At 40.0% G+C, this 18,372-nt stretch overlaps 2 protein-coding genes across 11 annotated transcripts in view; both read left to right on the top strand.

Annotated features, from left to right (window-relative positions):
• Window positions 1–11,150, top strand: part of hoxb3a (homeobox B3a) — a 51,176-nt gene extending 40,026 nt beyond the window's left edge. For 7 of the 10 annotated variants that reach the window (XM_084088926.1, XM_084088928.1, XM_084088934.1 and 4 more), the window contains 3 exons: window positions 1,739–1,805; window positions 7,709–8,306; window positions 8,997–11,150. In XM_084088926.1, coding sequence (XP_083945052.1) covers window positions 7,817–8,306; window positions 8,997–9,757 — 1,251 coding nt within the window. In that variant the 5' untranslated portion in view covers window positions 1,739–1,805; window positions 7,709–7,816 and the 3' untranslated portion in view covers window positions 9,758–11,150. Of the gene's footprint in view, window positions 1–514; window positions 735–780; window positions 1,036–1,738; window positions 1,806–4,197; window positions 4,957–7,708; window positions 8,307–8,996 lie in introns of those variants that run through there. The other 3 variants (XM_084088929.1, XM_084088931.1, XM_084088927.1) reach the window with 3 other exon arrangements.
• Window positions 11,151–12,397: 1,247 nt separating this feature from the next.
• On the top strand, window positions 12,398–16,232 carry hoxb2a (homeobox B2a). Its single transcript, XM_084089005.1, is given in 3 exon segments — window positions 12,398–14,123; window positions 14,948–15,553; window positions 15,556–16,232. Coding segments are annotated over 3 exon segments (1,152 nt in total). The 5' UTR covers window positions 12,398–13,630; the 3' UTR covers window positions 15,609–16,232.
• Window positions 16,233–18,372: the final 2,140 nt, after the last annotated feature.

Genomic DNA, 18,372 nt, shown 5'->3' with positions numbered 1-18,372 from the left:
GTTTCGCGAGTTTTACTCTCCCACGTTCGTACGTACGTGTTGCATATATTTTTGAAACGAAGAACTATATTACAGATGGCTACGGCCATACAAAGAAATGATGCAATATCCAAGGGTGAGAGGGATAATACGTTTAAAAATGTAGCACAACTGTTTTGGAAGTGATCAAACATGGGTGCAAATGAGTTCACAGTGTGAACTATGCAGAGTGTGAGAGTAGCTCCTACTATATTTAAACGGTCTGACAAACCGAACACAGTCTCCCACTGCCCGTGTATCCACTTAATATGCATTTATATAAATGATGCAGGAGCCCTTTGTTGCAAAGTCCGCAGTAATGAGCGCACGTGAATCCGGCTGTTGTTTTCTTTCTGAGCCTTCGATAGCCTGGACAATAATTATACACTATTGGAAAGCTTTCCGTGCAGCAGAGGAGAAGCTGGTTCTGGTTCGGCTAAGCCGTTGCTCTCTGGTTGCTTTCTCTTCCATTTTCCTCACTAAAAATTGGCTCATCAGCTCTTCTGGCTGGGAGCTGCCTCCTCCCTTTGTTCTGAGAGCAGCAGCGTTCCTGCTTGCTGGGGCACGAGCACCCTTCACTTTATAGGTAACTTTAGGTTAGTCCAGCAAGGCTGCGGGTCGCTGGCGTGTTACCGGGGACGAATCGACCCAAAAATACCCGGACAGCGGTAGAAACGGGCCCGGGTGCTGGGAATGGAATCGAGCCAACGGCGTGCGTAAGTGCGGGGATGCAATAAATAACTTTATAGCGCTGTAGGCCGCAGAGTCGGGGAGGTCGGGGGAATCCTCGTTTTGATTTATGTGTTTGGGGTAGCTGTCACGAGCCGGCGAACGAAACCGTCCAACGTTTATATTCCACTTTTAATAAGCGCTGCTATGCAGACCAGCAAGGCCATTTCATTCCATTTCAGTTCAGGCCATCGCCTACTGTATATATCCATTTTCGGTCCTCCAGGGCACCCGTTTGGATTAAGGGCTGTGTTTATCAAGTTTATGGGAGGATTTTATACCAGAATGGTGGGGCTCGCGCTTCATGGTTTTCTCAATGGTTGCCGAACGTTGTCGCTTGTTCTATTTAATTATTGTAAATCTTTTTTGTAATTTGTGTATGATGGTTGTATTTGAACATTTTAATGCTATATATTATTGTTATTAGTATATTATTATTATCATTATTAGTATTACTGTGTCAATTGTCTTGGGATGTTATATAACTATTAAATAACAATTGCATAATATTGCAGAACAGAAAAGTAGATCATTCTTTATAACAAGGCCAGGAGAGCTTGTTGTGCTTGTTATTACGGTTTTATTCCTTTATTCATCTGTGTTTTTCTTTCAGTGTTTAAATAAGAACGCATGTATGGTTTTGAGAATGAATCGTTTTGATTTTCAACATACCCTTTTCTGCTGTCAGTAAATCCGTTAGGAGGGCCAAAGGTTCTGTTTTAAATGATTAGAAATATCATGCTTAATTCAATACATGTTGAAAATCAATAGAAGTAAGGGACTTTGGGATACAGCGTAAATATTTTCGTTGGCCTCGAATTTCTCTCTGTATTCCGGAACATAATTTAAGGTTAACATGTCGGTCAACAGTGGCCAACCATCAAATTGTCTTCGAGGTCAATTTCTCTACATGAGGTCTGGTGTTCTCTATTGGATTTTTGGCGACCCCGTTTTGATTGCATCTCTCTTTTTTCTGTCCCTCTACTTACAGTTCCTTCTCGTTATCAAGAAGTTGAATCCTTGCATAAAATCTAGAAGTGATAAAGGACAATATCTCGGTAAGTGATTCAATCTTTTTTCAAGTCTGACAGTGATTTATACCCTCTGGTTATGTGTTTGGGAAAGAGACTATTTTTCCCCATTGCATTTAAAATTTGTTTTAAACATTGGTATTATTATGAAATCTGAATTTATATTTCTACTGATTCAAAGAATAAAACAAATCAGAAAATTCGCATGCTTTATTAAAATGTTTTAATTTCAAAGCATTTTTCATACAATGTAACATCAGGATTCTAGCTGAAATATCATATAATGCTATAGCATACAAATGCATGTTTGATTGCATAAAATGATCCCAATTTGGATGGCAATTATACCGTTGCATACTGGGGAACAAATCTCGTGAACTTTTGCAGTCCCCTATGCTATTTGCTATATTGATCGATGCGCATTTCGAGTGTGTTGCATCTAGGTTGTTTTTAAAATGTATAGAATGTTGCGACTGGGAAAAAAAAAAAAAATAATAAAAAGAGTTACTGTCTGATTGAAACAGAAATCTGTTTTACACTGATATAGTACTATAGGGATTGGGATGGTGATTACGTGCTGTTTTATTTTTGAGGCTGCTCATGAGTCTTTGAGAAATCGTTTGACGCCTTAAATAATTGCTTAGCAAACGGAGACTCGCAACTCACAGTAAGTCCCACGCTAGAATAACACTCACAACATGTTTTTTTTTTTTCAATGTAAATAAACATACAAACAACAACATTAACAGCAGCTCATTAATTGTTTTGCCAAAAGGCTACTAGAGCTGTTTTGCTGTCTTGTTGTTTGACATTTTTTTTTTATTTCAGGGGGCATAGCATTCTGAAACAAAAATATTTTTTCCATTAATGCCATTATTTTTTAAAGACCACTGTCCTATGAACGAAACAATTTTCTCTTTAAATTGTTCCTACAATACTGAATGAAACTGCTTATAGCAACGGTTTGCAACAATTTTGACTTTTCATTATTACTCTTAAAAAAACAATGGAATTTTGTAGAAATAACAGCATACAATGCTCCATACAGCTGCATATAAATGTTGTTTGTATAACTGAACAATTTCAATACTTCTTTAATATACCAACAAAAACATACAGTAGATTTAAAATCTATTTAAACGAACTCATTGATTTGAATTTCAAAACGAGTATCCAGGGATCCTTGTGAGGTAGGATAGAATGTCCGGAAGTGTAGTTTTCCCCCCTGGTTTCTCGAGATGTACATCCATGGAAATAATGCACCGAGGCTGTGGTTGTATTTTTTTGTATTCCATTGGAAAAGAACGAGGAATGTAACATCCATCACCGCGCAGCTCAATATGCTGTCCTTTTTATGAAAATTAACAACATGAATCCCAGTCCATGAAAACCAGCACGTCATAATCCGAACTGTGAAATTTGACCCACTGTCTGAACAATAACAGTTTGTTAATGTTTACATCATAGCTGAAAGATGGCAAAATGGAAGAGTAGAAATTGTGTTTTCTGCATTTCGTTGCCTCAGCCCACGTATTAGTTAATTAGTGCCCTTTTAAGTGGCTCCCCATTGGATCCTTTTAGCAAGGTTGCAAAATAAGGAACAATGCCGTTTAGTAAAAAGTTGCAGACACCTACATTTTTGCCTTGTGCCTTCCTCCCACACCGTTGGTGATGCTCTCTATTCAAGCACCTAGAAGAAATGCATCTTTTTAAAGTTGCCTGTTTACAGCTGCCTGTGTATGGTGGAAGTCATAAATCTTACGTAGCCATAAACGACGGGGGTAGTGTCCTGAATAATAAAAATAGAGAGAGAGAGAGAGAGAGAGAGAGTAAGAGTAAGAGAGAGGGAGACGTAGTGTTTGGCTTAAGGAGAGAGAAGTAGCAATATCTCTTGAACACTTTCCTGGTGTGTTTTTTTTCTTTTCTTTTTTCCATCTTGGTCTCGCGCCGGCTTTCATCCTTATTTCCTTTTCGCGTTTTTCTCGTATCGTATTTTTCCCTTCTGTCCTCCACCCTTAAAGGATATGTTGATATTTTTCTCTTTACGTATAGCCTACAGTAAAAACAGAAGACACTCTCTCGTCTATTTTAACGTGCACGCGCCATCCATGATACTCGCAGGACTTGTGTGACCAGAACTCGACAGAGCTTCTTAATATTAAAAAAAATCTTTCTTTTTTTTCTTTTTGATGATTTGTTTTCACACCCCTCCCTCAGGTTTCAAGTCCGCCTGTTGTCTGTTCTCTTGTTCTTACACCCCCACCTCATTGTTTTTTTTATAAATATTTTGCGCATAAGTTATTATAGTTGGGTGTGTTGGCAGGGATGTGATGAAATATTAACAATACAGATAGAATGTTGTTTCTGCCTCAAGCAAGAGGCAAGCCGGCGCTGAGAACGTACTTCCTGGTAATTTAATATACACCGGTAGAGTAAGAGAGGGAGCGAGAAATGGGTCCTCTCTGCTATAGTTGCCTGCTAAACAATGTTACTAGAGGATAATAGTTCAACCACACAAGTGAAAGTGACTCGGGAAAAAACTCTTCAGCTTCCGTTGTAGACCTTTATCTTGTCCCGAGCGCCTGCAATTAGCATAAGTTTTCACTGGTGACGCTGTTTGATGGGGATTAACGCTTGAGCCTCTCACATCCAGCCTGCTCCGTTATTTCCAATAGCTGGAAAGGCCTGGTGTTGACTACATACAATAACCTAGCAAAAACGAGCAAATAATACCAGCAGACCCCGGGCCCCGACATGAGACGGGGAGATGTTTCGGCGAGTCGGGAGCCCACATCGGATTATGATGTTCATTTTTGCGCCATGAGGAAAAGGCGAGGGGAGATTGAAGGCGAAATCTGAGGCCATTGTTATCTGCGAGCAGGGCGTACCAGTCGACAGGGCGGCCAGGAGCAGTGCTGCCTGTCCATTTGCAGCCCCTCTCGCATACCTCAGATCTTTAATGCTAGACCGTCTCCCCCTTTCGCGAACCGAGGGGAATCGTCCAGCAGCGCCCGCACTCTGGCGCGGGGCAGCCGTGCTCGAGATACCCGGCGTTTGACGCGCGCTGTCTGGCTGGAATATCGAAACTGGTATGAGCTTTGGGCTTCTTTATTGATTGCAGCGTGGCCGAATGTGGAAAATATGATGCCTGCCCGCGCGTCTCTCGTCAGAGGCTAAGGTAAGCTGGTCTGAAATAGGCTATCAGTTTGTGAATGGCGGTATGTGTGTCCTAGTGATTTATGACCGTATGACTCCAAACGCGGTTCAAGAAGAGTTCACAATGCTTTAAGCTTCCATTGAAGCTAGAGCTTTCTTTCGCTACCTCTGAATAAATGCACCCATGATTGTGTTATCTAGTCTAATTTTGGCTTTGTTACATAACAAAGGAGATCATTTTGGGGATGTTTGTTTTCATAAATGCTTTGGTAGGAAAGCGTGAGTTTATGTTCAAGACTGAGGTGGTGATTTTACGCGAGCAAATAAAACGCCGTAGTTAAACGTCAGTATGCAATATTCAAATGATTTTAACGATTTCGCAAATGCTTCGATTGGCACCACGGTTTGTTTTCATTTGATATTGAATTTGCACGTTAAAGGCCTGTTCTTTCCGAATGCAAAGACTGTGGGTCTCTCTAATCGACATACTATTTACTATATTTTGGGGGGTTATATGTAAGCTATCCGTTTAATATTTACATAAATACCAGGTAACTTATTTTCGAATAGCAAAGAGGCGCCCAAGCAGTGTTGTTTTTGTTGACGTTTGGGTTGGTCCTGCTCCTACTACGTCCGCTTTCGACTCCGTAATTGTATTAGGGCTGGATCTACAGAAAAGTTGGTTATTGTGTTACCGTAACAAGAGGGCCAAGACATTACGTGTTCCATTAAATGGAACAGCGATATGATTTCATATCTATTATGCCTGTTTTTATATCCCCCTCTTCCTCTCCCCTTTCTCTCCCCTGTACAATTCCTTAGAGTAAATGATTAGGATTCCGGCCGTCCTCTTCGAAGATAAATGACCGACATTTGTGACGTGTTGAGACTGAGTTGATGTCCAAAAGCTGTAGCTCACATTTACGCTTTATTCAACAGAAACACAAACATCTCAATGTTTACACATTTATTTCTAAATAATAGAATATTAATCGTAGAATTAGAAATATCCATTTATTGTAGGGAAGTACATTTTACAATCAGTAAGAATCATTATCAGTCAGAGAAAGACAAATTCACTGTCTATTCCAGCCAATTTTAACAAAGGATTTTTTTTTTCTTTGAGTTAGCTTCTGCAATAATGTATTTGTGAGCTCTAAAGCATATAATGTTGGTTCAAAATATTAAACCAGTTTTCTTTTTCTTTTAAACAAACAACAACAACAACATTGTTATATAACACACACACATACACACACATAGGCTGTACATACACACGGTTTTAGAAAATTATAAGGATGATTAATTTAGCTAGTATTTAGCTAGACCACATATGTTTTTTTCTGGAACACTTTATTATACGATAAATACAATTACAATTATATAAACCAGAAAAAAACATTTTTTACTTGATCAAATGAATATATATATATATATATATTTTTTTTTTTTCATTTGATTTTCACAACGATAGAATAAAAGCACAGGACGCAAAACAGGATTTATGTAAATCAGGCCTTCATTATTGCCATGTGTAGCAAACGAAATATATGACAGCATTACAATGCTAATGTGGTCTTCCAGTCATCTAAATACATTTGTGTGTCATTTATAGAAATATACACATAATTAATGAAAAATGCCAAGGTAATTTTATCTATGAATAAAGGACTCGAAATAGTTAAAATGGTTTTGCCCACTGTGAATTGAACTTGCAAGTATCTGATAAAGCAAAAGCCTTAGTAGTCCTTTCTTAAAACATCTTACGCAATTTATTGGCTTCTCTTCGTCTTTTTTAATAACATTTACTACCCAGGCGAGTGAGTGAGAATAAATGCCAGGTGCCTGTAAGTGTTTGAGTGATCGTTTTTCGCCCGGTCCTCTCAGCAATCCCAGAGCAAAGCTGCGAGGTCTTGAGCTTTTTAAAGGGCTGGATTTGTCTATTTTTGGTCCTGCGACCATTATGAATAACACCTTCTGGTGAAGCTTTCCCTCTGCGTTCATAAAGGCCAGCAACAAAGTTAAAGAAACACAGTGCCGGTTTGTCAGGTTTTAATGTTGCCCAAATACGTTTGTTTGTAACTGGAGAAAGCCCTCCAAAGATTCCCTTTGTGTTTGAGACAAGAGCTCTCTCAAATGTCCGCAGAGATCGTCTGTTTTGTCCAAGTTTAATTTTATCTTTTGATTAACGCTTTGTTGTCTTTAATTGCGTTTGCGTTTTATTGCGTTTTAAGTTCTGTTTCAGTTGCAAAAATTAAATAAATATGAAATATTTTTACACAATATCAGAGATCTTAGAATGGAGCCCAGTGTCAACAATTACCACCTAAAACACATCTTGGCAAGTGAATTGTAACATCTTTATTTTTATGACAAGAGATTATGTATGTATGCATGTACGTATGTATGCATGTATTTATTGATTTATTTATTTTCCTTCCTACCTAAATACTTGCATATCAGTAGGAACAATGACCACAGTACAAAACGTTTTATTTATTTATTTGGAGAACAAAGGCAAGATAAATCTGTAATTTAAAGTACAATTTAAATAACATGCAATGCAAATAAAACAATTTATTTTTATAAAATGGAGTATGCCAGTTCAAAACCTTGTGTGTAGTTTGAGAGGGAGTGAAGAGAGAGAGAAAGAGAGAGAGAGCATCTGCAGGCTGTGTTGTGGGAACATGCTATTCATGTCATGGCGTCTTTCAGTGCAGTAAGATGGATTTACCTCGCGCCCCTCTTATTATGTGCCTCTTATAACCTTTCAGGTCAGCTTCCAAGAGGCCATTGGAAAGAGACCGTCACGTGACATCTAGTGCCAATGTTCTTCCAGAAGGTCGTCAGGACCCTGGTAGCCGGTAACTCGATTTTTGGAAATGCAGAAAACGACCTACTACGACAACTCGACACTTTTCGGAGGATACTCGTACCAGGGGGCAAACGGTTTTGGCTATGATGCCCCGGCACCAGCCTTCCAGAACTCAGCTCATCTTGAGGGTGACTACCAAAGGTCTGCATGCTCTCTACAGTCGCTCGGCACCAGCGCACCCCCACAGCCTCAGCATGCCAAGACGAAAGAGCTTAATGGCAGCTGCATGCGGCCCAGTCTGCCACCTGAACACCACCCACCCCCCCAGGTTTCCCCTCCTCAGAACGCTGTAAACGTTGCTGCCTCAAATGCCACCCAGCAGCCAGGCGGTAGTGGTGGTGGCGGGGCTGGCGGCGGGGGCACAGCCAAATCGTCATCCAAGTCGTCTTCTCTGGCCCCAAACCCAACTCTCACGAAGCAAATCTTTCCTTGGATGAAGGAGTCACGTCAGAACACCAAGCAAAAAAACAGCTCCCCTAGTGCAAGCTCAGCTAACGGTGTGTTTGCCAAACCCCCTCTTCTCTTCTGTTCTGTTCTATTCTCTCCTCTTCTCACCCTTCTTGACCGAGACAGATGTTGGCCAACATTATTAGCTTGAAAGGGGATACAATAGGGGTGGGACTAAATCAGACCATGTTCGTTTCAAAGTTTTCAATATGTTTAGCAAGGGGACAGGCCAGCCAGGTTTATTGTACAGCTTAAAAAAAAAGTCTAAGAATTGTGATGATTATATGCTCTGAATATCTTTGACTATAAAAGCGGCAGAAGATGAAACCGCAGTACGCAAAGATTATTGTTTAGATTTTAGATTGCAGTAATGCCACATCACTTGTCATACATAATTATTGTGTCCAGATAACAGAAGATTTATCCCACAAGCCTCTGAATTTGCACATAGAGGTTTCTATCTTTCTAATCCTCCCTGTAAACCATTTAAAAGACAAACCACGTAGCAAACACACCGTTGCCTAGTGCACCGTACGATTCTGGCCCTGGGCTTTAGTTGTAATGTGATTTACATACACAAGGTCAATGTAAGGGCATGCGTCTCTTAATAAATGCCAAAGTTATGAAGTGTTGACAACCAATATCAGGGGGATAAGTTTTTCATGGCCGGCTTTATTAGTGGGAACGATGCATTCAATTTCCGTGTGGAGTAATTATGTTTTATTTCATTCTCACCCCAGCGGAGAGCAGCGGTGGTGAGAAAAGCCCTCCGGGTTCTGCAGCTTCCAAGAGAGCACGCACCGCTTACACCAGCGCTCAGTTGGTGGAGCTCGAGAAGGAGTTTCACTTCAACCGATACCTGTGCCGGCCGAGGCGCGTGGAGATGGCCAATCTGCTCAACCTCAGCGAGCGGCAGATCAAGATTTGGTTCCAGAACAGGCGGATGAAGTACAAGAAAGATCAAAAGTTGAAAGGCATCGGCTCGTCCTCAGGGGGGCCATCCCCCACAGGAAGCCCACCTCTTCCAATGCAGTCCTCGGCTGGTTTCATGAACTCTATGCACTCAATGGGCAGTTATGACGCTCCCTCCCCACCATCTTTTAACAAGCCCCATCAAAATGCATATGCCATGTCAACAGCCTATCAGAACCCAATGAAAGGTTGCCCACCCCAACAGAAGTATGGAAACACTGCACCGGATTATGACCCACACGGGCTACAGGGTAACAGTGGCACCTACGGGACACCAAACATGCAGGGTAGCCCCGTGTATGTGGGAGGTAGCTATGTTGATGCCATGCCTGCCACTGGGCCTTCTATGTATGGCCTCAATCACCTACCACACCACCAGTCGGCAAACATGGACTACAACGGTGCCACACAGATGTCGGCGAACCAGCACCATGGACCGTGTGACCCACATCCGACATACACGGATCTGTCTGCGCACCATCCTTCTCAGGGTAGAATCCAAGAAGCACCCAAGTTGACTCATCTGTAGCAGGTTTGGACAAATAATAATAAAAAAAATGAAAGGAAGACAAAACGAAACAGACTAACCCATGGGGCGATGCAATGGGGTTGAAAAAGATGATCCAGTGGTTTCTTGCCATGACTAGAACACCGGTTTATGTCAATGTTGTCCTTCCATTCATACGTGAACATACCTGAATTTAGTATCCATAGGTCTAAATACCCCTTTAAAATGATACACTGAAAAGTGTAAAAGTGAAAAGTGGCTAGTTTATGCCAAGGAATAGACTGTCTAGCTGTATGACCTCATTACATTATCTTAAATGTTTGTGTACTTCTTCAGCATTGTCACTGCATTCCTCACACTTTGGAGAGTGGTACGGTATACCCTACATTTAAACTTACTGGTGCAAGAAAACCACTGGATTGTTTTCGTCCACTACCCTTATTTCACATACCTCTTTTTTTAAAACGTCACACAAATGTCAATTTTTTATTAACTTGTTCCCAAAACTGCAGCAGAGTGGCACCTTGTCTTTAGCAAGACGGTGATAAAGATATTCATCTCTTTTAAGTCCGTTATACACTATGCTACCTATCACTATTAATGAGAAGTAAATATAATTTTGTTATGGCTTTGACACAGGGTAAAAAAGAAGAGTTGAGAATACTAGTAAATTAAAACTCATTCCCTCAACTCGCTCTCCCTCTCCCTCTCCCTCTCCCTCATACTCCCTTCCCCAGTTCTCTATCTTTCCCAATCTTTGGGTTCGCCTACATTAGTCCAAACTAATATAAAAGGCCCACATTTTCTCATATCTTGACTTAACGTGGAAACAGGGTATATTTGAACAAAAATGCATGTCCGGGAAACCAAGCTACAGCGCAGACGTCTCTGTTTACGCCTAATGCGCTCTGGTCTGGGCATCATTGTTGCACTTAGAGTTTACATTTAATGGGTGAGGAAGAAAAGTAAATCTTATTTTGAATCGGAAGACCTTCAATCAGCGTCTTTCGCTAAGTGTGTTCAAGTGAACATTCATAAATATATATTTATTTGTTATAGCCAGTTTAAATACTTTCTTTTTTGTATTATTTATCCCCATGTATTTATATCGATAAAATGTACTTTTTTAGTATCTACCTGTTATAAAAAGACGCTGTGTTCTTGTCATTGTAAGAAATTAATTTTTAGTTCTTGTATTTTAGAGATATGTAGCTTTATGTTACCCTTGTATAAATAATGTCTTGACTTGTACAGGGGGCGCAAGAACGGAATCAAACCGTTCCCGCATAGTCGAGAATTAGACGAAATATAGCGAAACATTTTGAGAACTTCATTTGTCCTTTGTAACTACTTTTATTTCCTTGTTAAGAGTTGGTTGTTGAACAATTCTTTAATAAAATGTTATGTTATTCATTTCCACTCTATAAGTTCATGAGTTTACCAAACAGATATACAGGCAAAGGCAGAAAGGGTGGGGGTGGGGGTTCCTCGAGGCCTGTGAAAGAGCCCTGGAGGCCGCGCCTGCAATGGTCACGTGAAAGGGGTCCAATGGAATCGCTGAACCCTTGTTTTACTGGTTATGGAATTAAAACAAATGATTACAAATAATCCCAAGTTTAAAGCAGACAGATACAGGTAAATGCTGACTAAACGTTTTCCTGGTTGTTGGATCTCAACCGATTATTGTAGGTTGCGTTGCTTTATGAGCTCATTCATTTAAGACAGATTTGATTTGAGCATACCCAGGCTTTAGATAAAACTAAACGAATTAATTTATTGTATAAAAAAGAGCACAACAATTTGCAACCGTGTGAATACAAACTAAATATATTAGAATAACAGTGAATAACATTAAACAATTTCCATGGCATGCGCAAAACGCAAATACACATTTAGCGGTTTGTGATAATTCTCTCAACATGTGATTGTTGTATGGATTACACTTTTTATACTGTTACAAACATTTATATGCCTCAATGAATGTGTCTAAAAATCGCGTTTATCAGAATAAAAAAGTGCACAAGAAGCAAGTTCTTGTATTTTTAACTACACAGAAAATAGTCACATTTGGAGGTACAGTGTACAAACATAAGGCATCAAATATTAAAATACTGAAATTATTTGTGCAATCCAGATAGATCTTAAGAAATGAATTAAAAACCGCTGTCCCTCGGATGATATAAATTCCTTTAAGCTTTTAACGCAAAATGTTGTAGAATTCGTCCCAGAACATCATTATTTTGCAGTGGAAAAAATCCAGTTGAAAAAAGAAAAGAAAAATAAATGAACTTGATAATTGTTTATGTAAGTACTCTCCGAAATAGGAACATAAAACACAGACGACAAATAAAAAGAGAGATTATCAGTGCGTCCCAGTCCATCGCAGTCAGCTCCGTTCTGTAGTGAAGGAGGGCCTTTCAGACTGAAGCCTTTCCGAAGCGCCCACGGCCTACAGCTTGTTTTGTATTTCCTTTAAAATTCCCAGACACCCACACAGGTTTATATCTGTTTCCACTGTTCTTTTAGACGAGAAAAACGACGAAAAGAAGCCCGGGTTGCAAATCCGAACTATTGCGAAGTCAATTTCAGATTACAGTTATAGCTGAAACACAATTTAGTTTCAATAATCCTATCAAAGCGACGCGCCAATAGAATGTTTCCAATGCAGAAAAAAAGAGATAATTCTGGAAAAAAATCCACAAATCTACGAGGGTATAATGGGGGTTTTCTTTGTTGTGATCTTGGAGGAAAAAGGCGAATTCTTGAGGGTGGCTGCTGTCAAGCGCTTTGCCGGCGAAAAGATTGATCACCCTCGCAGCCTCTCTACTCTTGCTCTAAAAATATCTACCCCCTTTTCCCATTCGTTTTAGACTTTGACGCAACCAATTTTGCTTAGTTTTTCATCAAGTAACATTATATTGTTGCTTTCTTCGTCCAATCTGCAATATAATGTGTTCAATGCGTTCAAGTCAATATACGCAATTTCCATTTGTAAACGCGACCTCATGATGAACTTTTGGTTGTCACATCAACAAATGTTTCACATACAAACACATCAAATAAAACTCTTTTTCGTACGGTATGTCTTATCTACACTTTTACATTTTTTTTATTAAAAAGTAAAATAATAATAGCCAATAGAAATATATTATTAATTGACAATTCTCTAACCTGGATTTAGTGCAAACTTACGCGCTTTAAGGTCCCAGGTTTCAGCAGTTCTTCAGATTCTGCGTAAAAAAATAAAAATAAATAAAGGTAAACCTCAAAATAATTTATTTGTGTGGCAATGGTTGGGAATCTCCTATTCGGTAAATGTGCCAGACAATCTCAACATCACTCCTGTACATCCGTATTTATGTGTTTGATAAAAGAAATATTTCAAGAGCTACATCTCTTGTCTGTTACTCTTGTCAAAAGTTTTAAGATTAATGACCCTTGATAGTAAATACGCAAGAAGCCATATTGTGGATGTGCTTATCAGACAAGGCCTGTGAATTACATCACCGGTAGTTCTGCATTTGGATTGTTGTTGTCTAGCATAAGAGGCCCTCACTTTACCTCTCACGACAAAACAGGGCTGTCCGAGCACATGGCAAGTGGGAGCCTTTTTTATTATTATTTCTTCCATGTTACTATAAGAACTGGATTATAATATCCTTTTGTATTTTTTTTTATCAATTCAGACAAATATTGCTTTCTTTTGCCACCAGGCCCCGAATTTCGATTGGCTGAGATGAGTCATGTGACCAGGAATTGGCTGCAATTTCGCCCATAGTCTTCAGTTTAGTAGACCCTGGTCCCCATACGCTAGTAATATCACCAATATACACAATTATTAAAGCCCGCAAATGCCGTCATAGCAGGAACGCAAAATAAATCCTAGCTTTTTGGATGTTATTTTTTGCGTATGTTGGTGTCGCTGGACGCCCTTTTTGCCCAGGCGAAGCGATGAATTTTGAATTTGAGAGGGAGATTGGGTTCATCAACAGCCAGCCTTCCCTTGCAGAGTGCCTGACGTCTTTCCCCGCTGTCCTGGAGTCATTTCAAACTTCATCAATCAAGGACTCGACAGCAATTCCACCTCCTTTCGAGCACACCATCCCTAGTCTGAGTCCCTGCACAGGCAACCAGGCGCGACCGAGGAGCCAAAAGCGAACTGCCTCCAATGGCCTCCAGCTCCGGACACAAACTGCACCGCCGACGCAGCACCAGCAAGGCCCGGCCCCGCTGTCGGGTGGTGCACCCCTGGCCCACGAGTTCCCATGGATGAAAGAGAAAAAATCCTCGAAGAAGTGCCCCAAGCCCGGAGCCACCGCTGCTGCAGCAGCCTCCCCTTCTCAGGCATCCTCCGGCTACACAACCGCGGGACTGGAGTCCCCGACAGGTACGTTTATCAAAGCAGTGACCGCGTTTGTTCTGCATTTCTTCATTTTGGACATTTTTTCCTGAATGATTCGTGACTTGAATAGATGTCAATGTAGCTTATTGCCTGCTATTATAACCTAGAATTATTACAGTTACATTTCACATGCTTGTATATTTACGCAATTAAAAAAAAAAAAAAAAGAAGCCCTGTCGAAGTTGTTCTTTGTCCTATTTATATGTGATGTACAGCATAACCTGCTTTGGATGGGCTAGTATTTCACGTCTGACGAGCTCCCTGTATTTAGGAATAATTGTGTAATTTCATCTGATGTCTACATTTCAAGCACCATTAAGCATGGATGATTATTGTGCATATATATATATTTTTAAATCCCGTTGCTGTAATGTCTTAAAAAGATAAAAAGGCACCCCTCCCCCATTCTTAGCATATAGGCTACAAAACTGTGCACATTCTGAAAGATTACTATCCTGCAGATAGTAGATCTTGATCTATAATAACGATTTAATCGCAATTGATGTCAGCTGCGACTCGATATTCATTCATAACCATGTTTCATGGCTTGGGGAGCTATTCTGAATATCATATATATTGTGAAAGCTGTGGAACACTACAAAATATGGGGCTTACTGAAATACCGCTTGTACACCACACTGGTCTATTACCACAAGACATGCCTAACCATTGCAGTCATTGCTACATGACAAGCCCAAACCGCAGGGCTGTTCTACACTGGGATTTTACTGTCATCTGGACAATTTCTCACATAAAGTTCGATGACTTTGCCTTTTGTATGGGACTTATTTCTGTTTTGATTCTTGCAGAGGCTCAAGGTGGACTGGATAATGGCAGCGGTTCACGGAGGCTGAGGACCGCATACACCAACACGCAGCTACTTGAATTGGAGAAGGAGTTTCACTTTAACAAATACCTCTGTCGGCCCCGGCGCGTTGAAATAGCAGCACTTCTGGATCTAACCGAGCGCCAAGTCAAAGTGTGGTTTCAAAATCGACGCATGAAGCACAAACGGCAAACTACGCACCACCGGGACGGGCAAGAAGGCGAGCCCAGCGGTTTCGAGCTCCTGGAGGGAACCGACGCTGCTTCACCGTATTCGGGCCAATCTGTGGAAGTATCTGGCTCTGGTTCGGCCGCAGTCTCCGAGAGTGAGACGTGCCCGACAACTGCCTCCTACACGAACAGTGCGGACAAAAGCCAGCCCACGCCTGAAGATGGCCAGGCGAACCAGCCGGAGCCTGCATCTGTTCCTGACACAGCGGTTCACTCCCCCCCGTATCCAACGCCTACTGCAGATAACCCCACTACAATGACTGAGGGCCGAGCAGCTGGGCCGGAGCATTCGTTCACAGAGCCGCAGGATGCCACCTCTCTACCCGATTTGAATTTCTTTTCGACGGACTCCTGCCTACAGATTTCGGACGCTTTATCGCCGAGTTTGCAGAGCTCACTGGACAGTCCAGTTGACTTTTCCGAGGAAGATTTTGACCTGTTTACGAGCACCCTTTGTACTATAGATTTGCAACATTTACAGTTCTGAAAAGAAAAGACATCAAAACGCATACAAGAACAATCGAACTACATCTTATTGCAGGGTCGTGAATGCTTCTCGACCGCAACATTCCTATAATATGACAGAAAAAGAGTGAAAAAAAAACAACATTTACCTATTTTTTTTAAAAGAAAGAAAAACAAAAAAGGCGTGAATCTAAGCCTACACGGAAATAAATTGTCCATTATTTTGAGAATACGATGATGTAATCTTTTTTGAATACACATCGGAATGGCCCCTGTCGAAGTTTCAGGTATTTTATTGCCTTTTGATTCTCGGATTTTAGTTTATCTCGACTAACAGATGAATGGTTGCGGAATATTTTCAGTGAAACTCAATCATTGGAATCTCAGGAATTGTGTCAGACATAAGGGTAGTTGAACTGCTTTTAGGAATTCTCCCAAGGCGGGCGTTGTCCCTATTGAATAATTTTAGAACTAGTTTATTTATTGAGATTCTTTAATAGTAAATTTAAAATTTATTTATTGTACGTTATTTTCATAGTTGAAATAATAAAAATACAATAAAAAAAAAAATATACATGCTGGAGCGAGTGTGATTGATTCTCTTAGGTTTAACGATTATTTTTTTTTCATCATAAAGAATGTTTATTTATTTTAATACAAATCAAGACATTAATTTTAAGTATTTGTTATTTCTTCTTGGTATTGATGTATTGTGATGAAACTACTACACAATTCAGTCCGTAGGTTGAATGACTGTTTTTTTTTTTTTAAGAACATTATTAACAGTATGCAATTATTATTATTATTATTATTCATTTGTAACCATCATTATATTGTGATGAGTGATATTCTGTGTTATTAGTATTATTACAAGAGAGAGGTTGGAACTGCATATGCTAAAAAAAAAAGAATAGCCTAAGCTACTAAAACTTGTAGTAAAATTCTAAATCTATTTTCAAAATACTACTTTCCCAAAATTCTTCGACGATGCTTAAAAAAAAAGAAAAAAAAGAATGCAACAAGAACAGTGATTATTATTAATCCGAAAAATTAAAACAGTATTTTATTTACAAAAAGGGTTGTGGCTGATAACATTATAAAAAGCAGCAGCACGGATATCTATTAGATGGATGTTTTAAAAAATGGGCACAGGAGCTGTAGGGGGGTCAAGCGGTTGACTGGGCTGTGGGTTCCCATAGCTGCACCCTGATGCAAAATGGCGCTCGAAACACAATGAAGGATATGAACAATAAAGCGGCAGCCATTATGGATAGTTTGGGCTGCAGCTGCGAGCATGGTGCTCCGAGCTGACTCATTGCCAGCTGAACCACCAGTTTAGACAAGCACAGGCCAGAAATATATCAGTTAAAGATACAGATTATAATTGTATTATTATTTTCTATAACTTGTAATACATATTGAACACTTTATGTAACAGCTGGATCTATCCCAAGCCCTTATGGGGGAGACAATCTTACAATGACATGATGGTTATTTCATGTAAAACAGCTGCAATAACACCACCAACAACAACTAAATTTGGCTAATAAAAACAATAATCACAACAATTATTATTATTATTATATTTGTCTGCATCACCCAGGTCAGATTCCTGTTATCTCTCTGTCATTTAGCATTGATGAATTTAAAGCAGCAAAACAAGGTTTCTGTACATATGAATAGGTCTTTTTTTGTTGTTGCTGGGTTTACATTAGCAGTACCAGGTAAGGACCCCTGTGTGTGTGGAACAGGTTCATCTGCTCATATTACTGGCAAGGTGGATCTGGTCACGTATAGAAATATCAAAGAATTTAACGGCATGTGTACAAAAGCCAAACACTGAATTAACAACTCGCCTGCTTTCATCAGCTTTTAGACTAAATAGTGCTGGGATCAAAAATATCTAATATCTAATCTTAAGCAAAGTTTGCTGGTTGGCAAGAGTGGAAGAGAGAGAGAATGAGATACAGATGGATAGATACAAAGGCAAATGTCTCTACTGTTGATCAGTAAAACTTTGTGTGATTTTGTCTGGCTGGCATCTAAATTCAGAGTCAAGTCTCAAGTTTGATTTTCAGTATACAGTTATTTCTTGTTTAGGTCCTGGTTTGGGATCTCTTAATATCCTGATGCCACCATATACAGGACTCATCTGCCCTACTTCTGTTTAAATCACCTGGGACAGGTGAGACAGAGACTTATCGACATATCTCCAAACAAGATAAACAACTTCCCTGCCCTGAGGCCACACAAGTTGGTTTATTTTTTTTATTTTTTTTAGCCCTCGGGTGGTGATCTTTCCCCCATTAGCCTGATAATTTGAGGTGTGGCTAGGTCGAGTTTTATCTCAGACTCTATGCTTTGGTTGGTGGCCTGCCAGCTCTTACGCATTTATCAGACTGTTTATATATTTTGCAGAGCACAGTACTTTGGGCCGGCAAAGTCTAAAATAAGAAAAGGTGTGGTGGCATAGGGATTTTCTCACATGAGAAAATGGGCCAATGTTTACAGTGGTGCATCCTGGGCACTGCTATGCCTGAAGCAGTGGTGGGACTAGCCAAGATTAAAGTGGAAATGTCTCCTGCCCTATTTCAGTCAAACCACCATGAAGGCTCAGTTTAATCACTGAAGTGGTTAGGAAACCAAAGTACTTTGTCATTGAACAACATCAATAACAATGGTAACAGCAAAACATTATCTTAGCTTATTTTAG

This window comes from Abramis brama, assembly GCF_963993115.1.
Source record: "Abramis brama genome assembly, chromosome: 1".
Lineage (NCBI taxonomy): Eukaryota > Metazoa > Chordata > Actinopteri > Cypriniformes > Leuciscidae > Abramis > Abramis brama.
Note: the sequence above shows the minus strand (reverse complement) of the source record. Positions and strands in the feature narration are given on the sequence as shown.